The 18,090-nt window shown below is 37.7% G+C and overlaps 1 protein-coding gene across 1 annotated transcript; it reads left to right on the top strand.

The window, feature by feature from the left end:
- The first annotated feature begins 13,857 nt into the window (after positions 1–13,857).
- On the top strand, positions 13,858–14,859 carry Taar1 (trace amine associated receptor 1). The gene has a single exon (XM_070010454.1). It carries the CDS (start codon positions 13,858–13,860, stop codon positions 14,857–14,859), a length of 1,002 nt encoding a protein of 333 aa, XP_069866555.1.
- Positions 14,860–18,090: the final 3,231 nt, after the last annotated feature.

Raw genomic sequence — 18,090 nt, forward strand, 5'->3', positions numbered from 1 at the left:
TGTTTATGTCTGGCACAGTGAAAAATGACCGCATATTTCTCTTTAACACACTCATGTAGCAGACAATATAAGCTTAATACAGTATTGCTTTAGATAAATTTTCAAAAGTACCATAGAAATTGAGCTGGTTATATCAAGTGAATATCATATATGTTTTAATCATTAATAAAAGTGATAGGGAAGAAACAAATTGAAAACAGTCATCATAAAATATACTTTGGGGGCTGGGAAGGTGGTTCAGTGGTAGAGTGCTTGCCTTGCATGCATGAGGCCCTGGGTTCGATTCCTCAGCACCACATAAGCAAAAAGAAAAAAGCAGGAAGTGGCACTGTGGCTCCAGTGGTAGAGCGCTAGCCTTGAGCTGAAGAGCTGAGGGACAGCGCCCAGGCCCAGAGTTCAGGTCCCACGACTGGACCCCCCCCAAAAATATATACTTTGAAGAATTCTGAACCCATTACTACTTTTATTATAGCATACCTCTTAAATAGTTCTGCTTAAGATTTCCAAAGGTTTTCTTTGTTTGCTCCGCTGGTTATTCACCTAAACAATTCATTTCAGTTCTACAACGGGTTGAATAGTGTCCTCTCAGATTCATAAGTACTAACTTATGAACTGAAATTCTAACTCCTAATACTTGTGTGTCTGGTTTTGAAGATTACTTTCAAAAGACAAAATAAGGCCATTAAGGTGGATCAATTAATCTGACTGATGTCCTTAGAGCATAGACACACAGACACAGACACAGACACACACAGACACACACAGATACACACACACACACAGACACACACACACACACACACACACACACACACACACACACACACACACACACACACACACACACACACACACACACACACACACACACAAAGAAGACCATGCAATCACAGAGAAGAGATGGCCATCTACAAACCAAAGAAAGATGCCTGGAGAAACAACATCTGCCAGGTTGGTGTTAGCTTCTATCCCCACAATCATGAGAAAATAAGTAATTTCTGTTGTTAAAGTCACTCAGTCTGCTCTACTTTGTTATGGCTACTCTTAGCAAATGCACACAAAGTCCTGTTCGTCCCCTTTAATGTGCTTCCCACCATTTTCACTATAAACTGAAATTGGGCACAAAATAGTTTATCAAGTAAGAATACCCAGCTATGCCCAGGTCCCTAAGACTTCACCTGACACGCTCCAAGGAGAAGGACTGTGCTACTCACAGTGAAACTACAAAATCATTGAATAGTCTCTGGAGTTAGGGAACTAGAAGTTACCTTTGAAAATACATATTTACTCTAGTCTAAATGTTCTTGTTCAGCAGTAGTAGAATCTCTTCACAGGACACAACTCAGGGAACAAAGAACATCATTTAAATGTAAAGATTTCTCCACTGGTCTACATATCACTAGTATTTGCCTCACAGATAAAACTCACCCTTCAGCAGAGGAGTGCAGATATTTGCAAGTAGTAGTTCATGCTAGTGGGACATCACTTTGCAATCAACCTTTTATTTTTTATAGCAGATGCTCTCCCTAGAACATGCTTATTATTCAAAACATATTTGAGTAGCAGCCATTTTATGCTTTTGAGTGACATTAACTGATGAAGTTCCCTCCCCCCACCAAGACTTAATAGAAAATAAGAACTTGGCTTCTGCACTTCAGAACAGATGTTTTCAAGCAGCCTCAAAACAATGGTGATTTAAAAGAGAAACCATGCTGGTGTGTTGATCAAGGCTTGAAATATTAAGAGTGTCAAACCCAGAGAAGCATAGGTTGCATGGTTTCTTTCAGTTTTTGGTAGATAAAATGTGCCTATAAACCTGCAAGTAAACACACTGGGAGGTATGCAAGTGGTTACAAATGAATAATCTGAAGGTTTAATAGACTCTATGGAGAACTCCAATAGAAAGACTAAGTCAAAGCCTAACAAAGTAAGTACTGGAAATGGGTCCTTGCAAGAGGAAGAGTGGGGTCAAGGGGAGAGGGGTAGACAAATGAGGGGGTGAAGGGGAAGAGAATGAAGTTAATAATTTATTGTATGTGCCCAAAATTTTAAAAAAAGGGAAGGTGTAGATCAAAGTGGGCGAAAATGTTGAAGGGGTGACACAGATCAAGATGCATTGTATACATCTACTGCTTTGTTAAATAGCAAAAAACTATGAATATCCTACAAAGTTAAGAAAAGGGAAGGAAGGGACAAGATGGGAGGGTTGGGTGAAAATGTTGAAAGGGGTGACATTGATCAAGACATAATGTATTCATAAACTGCTTGGTTGAGTGGCAGCTCCTTTGTACAACTACTTAAAGACAATAAAAATATTAAAAGTTCTTTGCGACATACAGGATGAGAATCTTTGACCTGTGAGACAAGTTTAGGAGGATCAATAAGTGGAAGGGAGATTTTCTAATCTTCTGCCTTGAAATTATTCTCTATGGTGAAACACGAAGCTCTTAGCAGCAGGAGCAGCTATTTAGCCAATCATTCTGAAAGTACTGACATCATGCCAAGGCAAATACAGCCCATCTGTCAGTGTAGTGGTAAATTACCTGATACATAGCTAATATTTGGGCAATATGTATTATAGGCAGGTTAGCTGGGTAAATTTTGAATTGAGTAATAAAATACTGATATAAAATACTATTTTCACAGATTACGATGTTGGTTTAGTAAAATTAGTTGCAACCCAGATGACTGTTTTCTCTCTGCTACTGTTGAAAATTATCTTGCTCCAACAAAAATAATTAACCAAGGTTTATTTGCTATTGCAATGTGCGTAAAGATTAATTGAAAAGCCTTCTGTCAAGTGTACTTAGTGCTAAAAAACTAGTTGTTATAAAAATTGATTATAAAAGCATTGTCACAAGGAAAAAAATTTTGAAGGTCTGAAAATTGCTTCCTAAGTAACACAGATAACATTTTTTTTTTTTGCAGGTCATGGGGTTTAAACTCTGGGCCTGAACACTGTCCCTCAGCTCTCCAGCTCAAGGCTGAGCCACTGCATACCACTTCTGGTTTTCTGAATGGCTTATTGGAGATAAGAGTCACAGACTTTCCTGCCCAGGCTGGCTTTGAACCATGATCCTCAGATCTCAGCCTCCTGAGAAGCTAGGATTACAGGCGTGAGCCGCTGGGGCCCAGCAGCTAACAATTTTAACAGAAAGAATGACGTGAAAATTATCTTCAGAGGTTGCTACAAAATATGTTTTTAAGGCATTGGGCCAATTATAAACATTATTGAAAATACTTGAAAAGTATAATTAGCATATTCTCTCATCTTTCTAATATATAGTATAATAAGATTCCAGATGGGTATTGAGGTTGAACCTAAGTTTTCCCTATTTATATATTTAGAATATCTGTGGAGAAATTAAGAAGAACTTCCTTCCTTCCTTCCTTCCTCCCTCCCTCCCTCCCTCCCGCCCTCCCTCCCTTCCTTTCTCCCTCCCTCCCTTCCTTCTTTCCTTCCTTCTTCCCTTTCTTCCTTTTGTGACTCCTTCCCCACCTCCTCCTTTTGCTGTCCTTTAGGAGTAACTTGCCTAATTCTTGGTTCCTTCCTTTGTGAAGCAATGAATTTTTTTTTTTTAAAGAAATGTAGCCAGGTGCCAGTGGCTCTTGCCTCTAATCCTAATCCTAACTATTCAGGAGGCTGAAATCTGAGGACTGAGTTTGGAAGCCAGCCTGGGCAGAAAAGTAAGTGAGATGAGACTCACCTCCAATTAACCTCAGAGGAGGCCAAAAGTGGCACTGTGGCTCAAATGCTAGAGCACCTAGTCTTGAGCAGAAGCAGCTCAGGGGCAGCATCCAGGCACAGAATTCAAGCTCCAGGACTGGCAAAAATAAAAAATGATCCATTATTTTATTATTTAAAATCATCATGGGAATGAATTCAGGGTTTCACCTAAGGCCCTTAGACGAACAATCAGAACAGGGTCAGTAAAAGTTCTTAAGTGTTCTCTCCTCTGCAGTTTCCTGCAGTCTCATCTTTCTCTCCTTGTGCTCCCATTTCTCTCCTCTATACTTGGTTCTTCTTCCTCCTCTTGTCTTTATGTTGCTTATCATTCCTTCGCACTGTTACTGAAAACCTGTGTCTGGCTGTGCCCCCCACAGGAAGTCTTCTCAGGTTCTTCCTTGGGGAGTTTCTGAGATGCAAAAAAGCCTGAATGCCACACAGACTTCAGGAAAGTTCACCACCATCAGTTGTTTTCCTAGTTTTCTCTAACCTTTTCCCTCCCACAGGGGCAGAAGGTGAGAGGGAGAGTTGATTCATAATGGTTCACTCCATTCTGGGACTCTGAAAGGAGGGAAGAGGAAACCAGTACAAAAGACACTTTCTCATGATGAGAGAAAGAGGGAACGGCTGATGGTAAGCAAAAGGAAAGAAATGTACATATCACCTGATCTGGAAGAAATAGTTTTATTGTTTATGTTGGTAGAGTTCATAAACTTTGTAGATTAGGATGATGGTGATTATGATTGAGAAGGTTAAAATGTGTTTGTGCCATTGCTAAGTATAACTACACCACAGAAATTAAGTGAGGAAAGGGGTGGGTTGGAAGAATGTGTGAGGATGTTGGAAGGGATGACACTGATCAAGGCATTCTGTATTCATAAATTGTCTCACTGAATGGCAACTCCTTTGTACAACTACTTAAAGATACTAAAATATTTAATAAAATGTTTGGAAGGGCAAAAAAGAAATTTACATTGCAGGTGAAGTTTTTGTTTTGTTCTGATGAGACATGTTCTCAGTATGTAGCTCGTTCTGGCCTCAAACTTGCCATCTTCCTGCCTTGTTTTCCCAAGTGTTGGGATTACAAGTAGGTGTTACTACACTCAACCTCAAAATATAGTTTCTAGAGGACTGTTCAAATATTCTTCCTGAAATGTATAGGGCATTTGGCATGACTCAATAGTGATCAATCAATTCTATCTTTATTTACATCGAAACAATTTTTAAAGATATGCTTTGAAAATGACAATAACATGCATATGGAAGCATGCCATTTATCAAAACATTATGTTACTCTCAGCAGAAACCAAGGCAATTTTATTCTTCACAAACAAGACAGCTGGGAATCCAGTGGATTCTTGGAATCCATTGCAATCTCTTGTAATCCATTGCTTCATTGAGCTTGGATCTTGAGGATTAAGATACTTTCTACTTTTTGGTATTTATTAGGGGCAAGTCTGTGTGTTTAATTGAAAGGGGAATGTCAGGGTTTCAATATGAAGGGTCACTCCAAAAGGCTTTTATAATAAAGGCTAGATCTCCAGCTTTTGGAGCTATTTGAGAAGGTTCTGGAAATTTTAGGAGTCATATTTGGAAGACATAGCTCACAGATAGTGAGCTTCTCTGGGAGGGTCTCTGTTTCTCTTTCTTCCCATCTCCATCAGGCAAGTAGCCTCTGCCATAAAGTCTTAGCACCAGCATGTTCTGCCTTACTATGGACTTACCAACACACCCAAGGATCACTGGTCATAGGAATGAAAAATCTGAGTGACACAGAGAAAGGAGCTTTATTTATATGACTATGTTGATAAGAAAAATACTAGAAGAAACAAAAATATAAGTGTGATCCAATTAACTGAAAGATTTCAATTGTCCACTATAGAAAAGCTCATTACATAGGAAGTTTTGAGGCATGTTTTATTGTTCTAGATGTCATGGTAAGGCAAAGTCTGAGATCTTTGCAGATTTAGCTTTGTGCAGCCTCACATGTAATGCCTGACCTGCTTACATTTGCAGCCTCTCCTAGTACCTTTCTATTTTATTCAGCAGTCCTCTTGTGTTATTGGAAGTTGTATGTCATGTGTCTTTGCTTGGAAGAAAGATTCACCATCATCCAATTAAATACCTTTTTTTTTCATTGAAAAGAAACAACAGGATATACAATGAAAAGAAGATGGACTTCAACTGTAGTTTTTTAATTAACACAAATAGAGCTGAGTATTCCTGTATAAGCCTTTGATTTAGTAAGCTTCATAAATTAAATTTATTTATTTATTCATTCATTCATTTTGGGAGTTCTGAGGCTTAACTCTGCACCTGGCAGCTGTCCCTGGGAGGTTTTGCTCAAGGCTAGCACTCTACCACTTGAGCCACAACACCAGTTCTGATTTTTTTCTGAGTAGTTTATTGGAGATAAGAGTCTTGTCTAGGCTGGCTTTGAATTGTCGTGAGCCAATGGTACCCCACAATAATTTTATTATTAATTTTTTTGTGTGTACATGTGCATAAATCCTGGGGCTTGAACTCAAAGTCTGGATGCTGTCCCTGAGCTTTTTTGCTCAAGGATAGTGCTCCACAATTTGAGCCATAGCTCCATTGCTGGCTTTTTTGGGGGAGATAAGAGCCTCAGTCCAGACTTTCCTGCCTGGGTTGTCTTTGAACCTTGATCCCCAGACCTCAGCTTTGTGAATACCTAAGACTGCAGGTGTGATCCACTGGCACCTGGCTGGAATTATTTTTAAAGTAATAATAATAATTACCTTGTGTATTTAGCTTACTCATGGCTAGCTTCCTGATCAGATTGTTTAGAATACAAGCACTTGTTGGATGGGTAATGCAGAGTTAGCCTACTTTACAAAGATGTGTTATTAGTGTATGTTCTTCATGTTTAGATATTTACATCATTCTTGCTGTGTTAACCATGGCATAACAGAGAGCTGCAGCAGGCTGTTCTGGCCAGCAGCAGGAGTAGAGACAGGTGCAGGCTACCTGGTTACAAAGGCAGTCTTGCGCGTTGGCTCATCCATTGGTTCTGTCCATTGTTACTGGAGAAGTGCGGTCTGTATTCATAGATCAGCTATACCAGATCTGACACCAACTCTGAGCCCTGGAGCAGTCGGGGAGAATGTGAAAGGTAATAAGACTCATTTGAGGTTTGGTACTTACTTATAAGCTAAATGTAGGATCAATCAGTATGAAGTCTGGGTTGTGTTACCTGACGTATGTTAAAATAGTGAACACTTTTGTGTATAGTCTATTTACCACAATATTGCTAGAGATTGTTTTTCTTTTAGCTGTCGGTCTGTGTTGAGATTCAATCAAACAGACTGGATTTTGTTGCATTTCCTGTTTCTTTCTAACAGAATTGGCTTGCCTTTTGTCATGTGTTGTCTTAAGAATCACAATGTGACTATTTTGAAATGCTGTTCCTGTCCTTGTCTTCCTCATTTTTAAAGGTATCTATATTTTTTACAAAATAATTTTAGTATTTTGATAAAGGGTACCAAAGTAGTTACAAAAAAACATTTTAGTAAAATAATTGTTAAATTCATTGCTAATTTTGTCTCCAAATTGGCAAAGTACAAAACAAGGAATGAGTTCAGTTTAGAAATGTATTAAAAATGTGATTTTAATATATAGTTCCGATGTGGTGGTTCACATCCTATAATCCTGGCTACATAGGAGGTAGAGATAAAAATATTGTCGATTTGTATACGAGACCTTATCTAAAAATAAACCAAAGCAAAAATGTGTTGGCGACAGAGGCCAAGTGTTAGAATGATTGCTTAGCAAGCATAAGACCCTAAGTTTAAAACCTAGTACCGCACACACACACACACACACACACACACACACACACACACACACACACACACACACAAAATCAAACCACATACACATATATCTTCTATATAATAAATATTGTATATGTGTCCCTAAAAATGCTGTTGAAAAATACTCTAATATTTTTAACTTATTTTGCAAGATATAATAATCTTTCTGCTTCTCCATAAAAAGGAGCAACTTATTCTATTTGATATGTAATCTAATATGGATCATTTACCTGTGGATGTATGTAATCTGATACATGCTTAGACCATTTTGTTTTACTTTTGTTGCTGTCTATAAATTGCTATATTGATGACTTGCTGCATTAAATAAAGTGAACATTTACACTTGAGCAAATGTAGATAGATCAACATGACAAAACTTAGTTTCAGCCTCCTGAGATCTGGTGAAGAAGCATAACTAACCAGTTATTTCTCAGCCCTGACAATAGCTAGATGGTTCATAGAAAGAAGGTTGAAAATAGAAGCTCAACGTTGATAGTAAGCTTCCCTTAACATTTGTATTTAATGAGCTTTACATTGTGTCACTATCATAATTTTTTAATTTAAATTCAATTTTAATTTGATGTTTTATTCACTATTGTTGCTTTGATTCTTAATTGCTTCCTGTTTAGAAATTTTGGATGAATTTAAATTTTGTATTGTTAGCCTATTTCTTAGAATTTCTAAGGAAGTGGTCTTGTATGTGTTTGCTCTTTTTCCCTCCCTCCCTCCCTTCCTCCCTTTCTTCATTCCTTCCTCCCACCTTCCCTTCCTTCCTTCCTTCTTGAATTCTGGGAATTGAACTGAGGGCCTCATGTATGCGAGGTAAGTGCCCTAGCACCCAGCTACACTCCAGCTCTTTCTTTCCTCTAAATAATTCTATCTGGGTACATGTAAGATTTTCTCTTTTACCTTTGGAATTCAGAACAAGTGCATATATACTGCATTCATGTTTCTGGCCTCAGAAAGGGAGTTGATGAGCCCTTAGTTTGGAAAAGGATTTGAGGAAGAAGAATGAAGACTATGAGCCCCAGAAGGCATACTTGGAAGGGTTTTGTGAGTCACAGTGGAGTGGGAGAATAATTCAGATTACAAAATATGTGGAACAGTAAGAGGTTGAAAGTCTGAGCACCAGGGATGGGAGGTATATGAGCCAGGAGCAAAGGGCTTACTGGGATTTGAGTTGATGGCCCTCTGTTGGGAAGTTGGACCATTTTATCGTTGAATTCCTGATTTGCTAGATAAATGTACTGGAAACTAACTCCTCCTGATATAAATTTAATATATATGTCATTTAAAAAACAATAGATTGTTACTGGACTCAAGTCCCTTTGCTTACCTCTCAGAAGCCAATATCAGGGAAATAAGAGTTGGTGGAAAATCATGCTAATCAGGAAAAGATAGGGGAAACCTGTTGCCCAACCCTGAGACTCTTCGGCAGTTCATGCATGTGGAAGGGTGTCTCTGGAGACAGGGAGGAGCTGGCATTAGATAAGTAAATGAGGTGACGGACAGGGTTATTGCCATTGTGGGAGTGTCTTATTATTTTTCCTAGTTGAAACATTGCAATTGACTTTGACCTCGGGATAGTTTCTGTAATTTTTAGACAAACATATGACTTTCTTGTAAGTTAAATATTATAGTAATTTATGTGCTTTGGGTTAGTTGAGGCATGGGACTAAGAATGAAGAGAGGTGCTACACGTTCTCATGTTTTCTGAAGATCACCAGAGGGCCTGGCTTCTGTGAATCTAAGAAAGATGATTTAGCTGTTCACATGTTCTCCTTATAATTCTAGCATGCCAGGCAGAAAGAAAGAGGCAACTCTGCAAAGGACAACTCCCACAGGAGGGGTCACTGATCCATCTTGATTAGGTCATTTCACAGAATTGTGGGCTTAACAGGTGGCCAAACAGAAATGTATTCACTTTCCATATTACCATTGTATGTTCAGCCTAGATAATTTGTGTTGTCAGATTAAAATCATCTCTAGTTAGCTGAAATTTTAAAGGATGAAACAGAGCCATTATTTTTGGTAGGTTCTTTCTTAAATACACATTCAATTCATAATGTCATAAGGCACTGATTTAAATGATAAATCTTCCTAAAACCAAATCATCACACATTTTAAAAAAAAACCTCACACACACTGTAATTTAAGTCGGTCAGACATATTCTGCCAAAGTGCCAGTAATATTATCAACAATTTCTAAGCTACCATACTTAGGGCTTTTTTTTCTTCTGAAACCAAGCTAATCAAATAAAGATAGGAAGCTGCCTCTGAGTCATTTTGGTTTTTCTTTGGGAATGGACTAAACAATTAGATTAATTCTTAATCTAAGACACAAAAAGTTGTCAGATTGCTTTCTGCCCTTCCTTTTAAATTCAACTTCTGTGGACAGTCCTTAATATGACATTGAATAGTTGTGCGTTTTTTGTTTTGTTTTTTTTTTTGACAACCAGCACTTGCAAACATTTCTGAAAAGAAATTTTTGGTTTTTTTCTTGGTTCCTTGGATATCCCAAAACTAAGAGAATAAAGAAAATGGAGGAGGAGCTGGGAAGGTGGCTCAATGGTAGAGTGCTTGTCTTGCATGCATGAGGTACCACATAAGCAGAAAAAAGCCGGAAGTGGCGCTGTGGCTCAAGTGGTAGAGCGCTAGCCTTGAGCTGAAGAGCTGAGGACAGTGCCCAGGACCAAAAAAAGAAAATTGGGGAAATAGTTGAAAAAAAGTCCAAGTGACACTTCAGATAAATTCATACTAAATTTCATAATAAAAACCATTCTTGTCTTGGTGAGATTTTAATTACAATTTAAGTATTGCTTAGTTGAAACAGCTTACTAGTTTTAGTGTGCTACTTGCTCCATTATGGAATGAAACTGGTTATTCAAATAAATAATGAAGATTTATTTGGCATAAATATGTTTCCTAATAAGGAGAAAAGTTATGAGAGGATAGAGAAATGTTTCAAATTTGTTAAATATACATTTGAGCACCTAAAAGTTATATTAACCCAATTCTAGTTTGGGTTTCAGTGTGATCTTTATTTAAGGTATCAGCCCAGGGAAAAGAGGAGGAAAATGAAAAGGAAGGCAGAATAGTGAAATTCTAAGAAATATTGCTATGTTGTAGCATTCTGACAACTCAGTGAGGGGCTATGGGACTTCATATTGCCAGAAACATACTTTTCCTATAGGTTCTCTTGCCTTCTGTTCTCTCCTCCTCTTCTTCTTCTTCTTTTTTCTTTTCTTTTCCTTTTTGTTGGTCATGGGACTTGAACTCTGAGCCTGGGTGCTGTCCCTCATCTCTTCAGCTCAAGGCTAGCGCGATACCACTTGAGCCACAGTGCCACTTCCAGTTTTTTCTGCTTATGCGGTGCTGAGGAATCAAACCAGGGCTTCATGCATGCAAGGCAAGCACTCTACCACAGAGCCACCTTCTAGCCCCTCTCCTCTTTTTGCTCTCTCTTTTTCCCTTCATCTTCCCTCCCCTTTTCTTCCCCTTCCACATCCTCCAGTAACTTTCCTTCCTATGTATCTGTCTGTCTGTCTATCTATCTATCTATCTATCTATCTATCATCTATCTGTGATATATGTATATAAATACACAGAATACCATACACACACACAGAGACACACATGCTTTGAATTATAGAATCAGGTAGAAACAAAAGGAACATCTCTCTCTCTCTCTCTCTCTCTCTCTCTCTCTCTCTCTCTCTCTCTCTCTCTCTCTCTCTCTCTCTCTCTCTCTCTCTGTGTGTGCTAGAGAGTGAGCTAAAGTCCTTGTACTTGCTTGGCAGCTCTTTACCACTTGAGCCACCTTAGTTCTAAAAGAGGTATCTTAACTGAGGCCTGTACAACTTTGGGGTTCTTTAGTGGGATAGGAGGAGATGACATATCTGTTTTTCTTCCACTCATTTTTTTTTCTTTTTTTCTTTTTTTGTCGGGGCTTGAACTCTGGGCCTGGGTGCTGTCCCTGACTCTTCAGCTCAAGGCTAGCATTTTACCACTTGAGTCACAACACCACTTCAGGTTTTCTGGTGGTTTATTGGCAATAAGAGTCTCATTGACTTTCCTGCCTGGGTTGGCTTTGAACCACCATCTTCAGATCTCAGCCTTGAGTAGCTAGGATTACAGGTGTGAGCCACTGGCACTTGACTCTATCACTGATTTTATAAATTGAGATTCAATAAAAATTTTGTTTGTTTGTTTGTAATAGGGCCTTGCTATCTAGCTCAGGCTGGCCTGGAACTATCTGCTTCTACCTTCTCAGAAGTAGATAGTAGAACTATTTACTTCTACCTGGAAGTACAGGTGTTCACTGTATTTGCAACTCACAAAAGCAAATTTTGTTTTGTTTTGTTTGTCGTGGGGCTTGAACTCTGGGCCTGGGAGTTGTCCCTCAGCTCTTCAGTTCAAGGCAAGCCCTCTACCATGTGAACCACAGTGCCACATCTGGTTTTCTGATGGTTTATTGGAGATAATAGTCTCATGACCTTTCCTGCCCAGGCTGGCTTTGAACTGTGATCCTCAGATCTCAGCCTCCTTAGTAGCTAGGATTACAGACATGAGCCACCAGTGCCCGCATGAAGGCAAAGTCTGATGAGATCGACAGCTTAAGGAAATACAAAAGCAGAGTGACTGTGACTGTGCATGCTCACAGTCTCCTCACAGTCTCCACAATGAAGCGCAACATCCCTGATTTTGGGTGCTTTTTGTCTATGTGGCATCCCTTCTTACCTTAGACTTTGATCTGCACATTGGAAATACTGTAAATAGATGGAATATATCATCCTTTAATATGTGTCATTATTTAATATATCATAAATCCAATGAAAAGCATTCAGTGCTTTAATTTAGCTTAGATGATTTCTTGCCCTGCAAAGAACAACTGGACGGTTTATAAAAGAAAGTAATGGAGACTTCAGATAAAGTATTCACTCTAATCATTTGATTAACTAAGCTTCAATTTGTTGCTTGGAAAATGAGGCTGCCAGAACATGCTTTGTTCTCCTTACAAGGAATGATGTTTTTATACATGTGCAGTAAAACACTAAATGAAATAATGAATGGAATACAAAAGGCTTTGCAAATGGGAAATACAGGTATGTAAACATTTTTTATTACAATCAAGTATAAGATAAGAAATATCTATGACCAAGTACAAAAGTAGTCACATTTGAAATATTCCTTGTTGTTGTTGTTGTTGTTTTTAGTGGTGGTAGGCTTGAACTCTGGGCCTAGGCCCTGCCCCTGAGCTCTTCAGTTCAAGGTGAGAGCCCTACCATTTGAGCCACAGCACCACTTCCTGTTTTCTGGTGGTTAGTTGGAGATAAAAGTGCCCTGAACCGTGATCCTCAGATCTCAGCCTCCTGAATAGCTAGGATTACAGGTGTGAGCCACTGGCGCCTGGCTATTCCTTTCTTTTTCAAACAGGATATCTTTATGCAGCGGAGGCTTAAGTTTTGCCGTCCTCCTACCTCAGCATCCTGCATGTTAGAAAAAAAATTATTGCTAGGTATTAGCTTTAGAAAATAATGACTTTCATTATGTTAATTTCTTATATACATTGTACCTGGGTCATAGTCACCTCATTACCATTTCACTTATTGCTAACATATTTTAATTTTAAACACTCTGGCAATTTATATATGCCCTTTAGAATGTAAGTCACACCCCTAGATTCTAGGTTCTTATAGACACTGTTTTCATAGATTAAAGCATATGGGTAATAACCATAATTTGACTTTCTCTGTGAATTGTAAATTTGGCAGTGTTGTATACTTTAGCCTAATGCTTTGTCTTTATATTTTAGTAAAAGTCTAGCTCCAAGTAGATTAAAATGTTTTTGAACTATTAAACTGAACTTGGAAATAAAAGTGTTTTTGTCCCCCCCAAATAACTGTTCTTCAACAAGAACAAGTAAATTTATGGTGCTATCCACCCATAGCCCCAGGTTCTTGAGAGACAGAGGAAGGAGAATCACGGTCCAAAGCCAGCTCAGGCAAGAACATGAGACTTTATCTAAAAACGAAGAAAGCAAAAACACTGAGTACTTGGCTCAAGTGGTAGAATATCTGCCTAGTAAGCGTTAGGCCCTGAATTCAACCTTTAGAACTATCAAAAAATTGCTGTTCATTTATTCATTTTTCTTTTCTTTTTTGTTCTCAGATTTCTGGAGTAGGCATATGCAAATAAAAACAAATCCAAAGAAAGAACTCTAACTTCACTATGGATTTGGAAGAAAGATTATTCAACACACGGAGGGAAAAGTGAACTGGTGGAGCATTTTCAGGAATGATGCCTTCTTGCTATAATATCAATATTTCCTGCGTGAAAAGTAATTTGCCAAGAGATATCCGTGCATCCCTGTACAGTTTAATGGTGCTCATAATCCTGACCACACTGATGGGCAATCTGATAGTCATTATTTCCATATCACATTTCAAACAGCTTCATACACCCACAAATGTGCTCATTCATTCCATGGCCACTGTGGATTTCCTGCTTGGCTGCCTGGTCATGCCTTATAGCATGGTGAGATCTATTGAACATTGTTGGTATTTTGGAGAAATCTTCTGTAAAATCCACACCAGCACCGATATTATGCTGAGTTCAGCATCTATTTTCCACCTGTCCTTCATTTCCATTGACCGCTACTATGCTGTGTGTGACCCACTGAGATACAAAGCTAGAATCAGTAACTTGGTTATTTCTGCGATGATCTTCATTAGTTGGAGTGTCCCTGCTGTGTTTGCATTTGGGATGATCTTTCTAGAGCTGAACATCAGGGGAGTTGAAGAGGTGTACTGCAAGCACATTTACTGCCTAGGAGCCTGCTCTGTCTTCTTTAGCAAAATATCTGCGGCATTGGCTTTTGTGACTTCTTTCTATATACCTGGGTCTATTATGTTGTGTTTCTACTGTAGGATATATGTCATAGCTAACGGGCAGGCAAGATCCATCCATGATAGAAATAAGAAATTTGAAATTAGATTAGAAAAGAAAAATAGAATGCCACAAAGCAAAGAATGGAAGGCCGTAAAAACCTTGGGGATTGTGATGGGCGTTTTCCTGATATGCTGGTGCCCTTTCTTTGTCTGCACAGTCATAGATCCTTTCCTGGACCATGCTATTCCAACCACTTTCAGTGATGCCTTGATTTGGCTTGGGTATCTCAACTCTACTTTCAATCCAATGGTTTATGCATTTTTCTATCCATGGTTCAGGAAAGCACTGAAGATGATTCTGTTTGGTAAAATTTTTCAAAAAGGTTCATCTAGAAGTAAATTATTTTAGAATCAAACTTATAAAGTTATTATATTTTAGTGTTTAAACACATCTGGATATTGTATTCATGAAAAAAACATAACCATGTATCAACTATCAGTTGTTTGATTCCAAGTGTATATGGTGGATTCAATGATGATATTCCTATATCATGTACCTGTGATATTTGTCATTTTCACTATCTATGTTCTAGGTTTAAGCTTTGAAAATATATTATTAAGGGAATACATTTTAAAGAACTGCCCTTAGATGAACTATTGTGTGCTGAAAGTGGTCTTGTTACAAAGGTATTCAATGGTGGAAACCATGAGGCTGCATTTAGGGACACATTCATTCAGGGAACAAAAACTGACCCAAATGCAACATTTAAAGCCAGCTAGTGACAAACATTTGTGAACTTATTTCTTTTTTTCTTTTTTTTTGGGGGGGGGTCTGGTCTTGGGGCCTGAACTCTGAGCCTGGGCGCTGTCCCTCAGCTCTTCAGCTCAAGGCTAGAGCTCTACCACTTGAGCCACAGCACCACTTCTGGCTTTTTTCTTTTTCTTTTTTTTGCTTATGTGGTGCTGAGGAATCGAACCCAGGGCCTCATGCATGCAAGGCAAGCGCTCTACCACTGAGCCACCTTCCCAGCCCGTTATTTCTTGAAATTTAGGTAGTTCTATATTTTCTAAGACTACTGATACCTTGTAATTTATTCAAGATTTCCAATTCCTTCCATTCTAAGGGTTAGTCTTGGTTAGAACTCACACACATTTTTTCTTGTTTTTTTTTTTTTATAGATTATCATAGATTAAAATATAGAAATAATCTAGTGAGTTTTTCCTGTTGGAAAACTTGCTTATTTGAATTATCTAAGAGTATGTCCTAGTAAATTTTCAGGATTAAAATATTCTTTTTTCATAACAATACAGTAAAAATAGATAGTTTTAAAAATTACTTAAGTAGTTGTATAAAGGGGTTTCAATTCAATGTATCTATTTATGTGTAGAATGTGTCTTGATCAGTGTTACTCATTCCATTGTTCTACCCCATCTATCCCAACCCTGCCCACTCCCTCAAGTTTCCTAGCTTCATTTTCACATATGGATATCGAATATTATGACTGTAGTTGTCCACTGTTCCTTTGTGTCCATCCACCCCCTCTTCTTAACGCCACCTTTTCAGACAAGAAATGTTTCCTTGATTTTTTTCCTTGATTACATCTGATCTGTGATTTTTTCCCTCTGTCCTGATGCCAGCTCTAGGAACACGTGCACATCAATCAAATCAACTAAGACAGTAGACTAAGCTACTAGTTACTCTTTGGCTTCGCTTGCATCAGCTAAAGTTTTCTTGCTCAGACTTTTACTTGGCTGTTGCTTAATAGGATGAGAATTCCCTCAAGCATTCTGCTCCTCAAGTAATGTTGTGTGACAAATGTTTGTTTTCCTGTCTCCATTAAGTACAACTTCTTCCCCAGTGACTCATAATGAAAAATTGTTCTCCATCATGACCAACACCAAACAGCTGATGTGTTAATTATATCCTCTGGTCTCTATTTACTCAAAAGTTTGGCAAATTAGAACCAAGTGAGGTGGGGGGATATATATATATATACTTGTCTCTTTAGACTAGAGCCTCCAGTTAGCCAAATTAAGTGCAGTGGGCATTAGTAAATAGCCAATTAACACATTTAATTACTGTTATTAGCAACTCTCTTAAAGCTTCTTTCAACAAACAGAAGGGTTTGTAAAAAGTAAACATATATTTGACATATGTTGATAACTTTACTTTTAAATGACTTAAAGTTTTCATCTTATCTGTTTAATCTCCCAAATTCAAAACATTATGGAAACTTTGGGGCATACAAAAAAACTACAATCATAAATTGTTTTCTATATTGGGGATTAATCTACCTCATTTGGAAAATGCAAACCAAGACTATAGTAAGTTACTACTTTTCACTTGTTTAATTGTCAAAAAATTTACCCTGATAGTTCTTTTTTTCTGATAAAGTTTGATAGGACTTCTCTATAGTGATTGCAAAAATGTAAACCAACATTTCATTTGGAATACCACTTGTTTTTATCTTGTGGGTATGAATTTCTATATCCTTTTGGATTCTGCAATTACTATTTCATGAACACTGGCAGGAATAGATCTTACATTAGAATGGTCAATATAAGTATCATTCATAATAGCTACAGAATAAGAAATAATTCAAATCATTATTGATAGGAAAAAACAAACAGTTAAATAAATGAAATGCTGCTGAAATTGAATGGAAAAATAGGAGCAAGATAAATGTCAAAAGGCAATAAGAACATGATACCTATTGTATAATGAGTTATAAAAACAAACCAAACAATATTCTTATTTACTTATACAAGTACACATTGACATATTTATCAAATGAATAAAAATGACAAACACTGAATTTAATATAGTATCCATTCAGCATGACAGAAAGAAAGTAGCATATAAATAAATGTAAGTAAGCCAGTGCTAATCTAGTTCATATGTTATAGATAAACAAATAAGCAAGCCAGATATGCTCAGCAAAATGAATTGCAATTAATTCAGATCCCGCAAACTCATATTCCATTAAAAATGTAAACTTTTAAAATTAACTTAGTTATAAGAGGAGGATTTCATTGTTGATTTTTAAAATTGTGAACAGTTTTCCTAGGGACATATTCTTTTTCACAACACATGGAATACAATTGGATCTGTTTGCAGCATTTAAATTAGTTTTCCTATTTCCCTTTGGGTCTTCTTTCTTAGGTTATAGTCTCTGGTACTTAATCAAAGATTAAGCTGTGTATAAGACTCTAACTCAACTCAGCCAGAATGGCATTTGTCAAGAAAGCATGTAACAATAAATGCTGAAAAGAAGAACCCTCAAACACTGTTGGAGTAAATGTCAATTAGTACAACTGCTATGGAAACCAATATGGAGCTACCTCAGATAATTAAAAATAGGTCTACATTATGACCCTATCACTTTTGGGGATACATCTGAAGGAGAGAAAATCAATTTATGATAGATGATTGCATCTCCACTTTCATTTTAACTCTTCACAATAGCCAAACTGTGCAACTAGCCAAGGTACCTAACAGTCAATGAATGGATAAAGCAAACACACACACACACACACACACACACACACACCATGAAGTATACCACACAGACATAATGAGAGATGAAATTAAGTCAGTTGCAAGAAAGTGGATGAGACTGGAGATCATCTTGTTGAGTGT

The sequence above is a fragment of the Dipodomys merriami genome, unplaced genomic scaffold, assembly GCF_024711535.1.
Source record: "Dipodomys merriami isolate MVZ:Mamm:240054 unplaced genomic scaffold, mDipMer1.0.p SCAF_8, whole genome shotgun sequence".
Taxonomy (NCBI): domain Eukaryota; kingdom Metazoa; phylum Chordata; class Mammalia; order Rodentia; family Heteromyidae; genus Dipodomys; species Dipodomys merriami.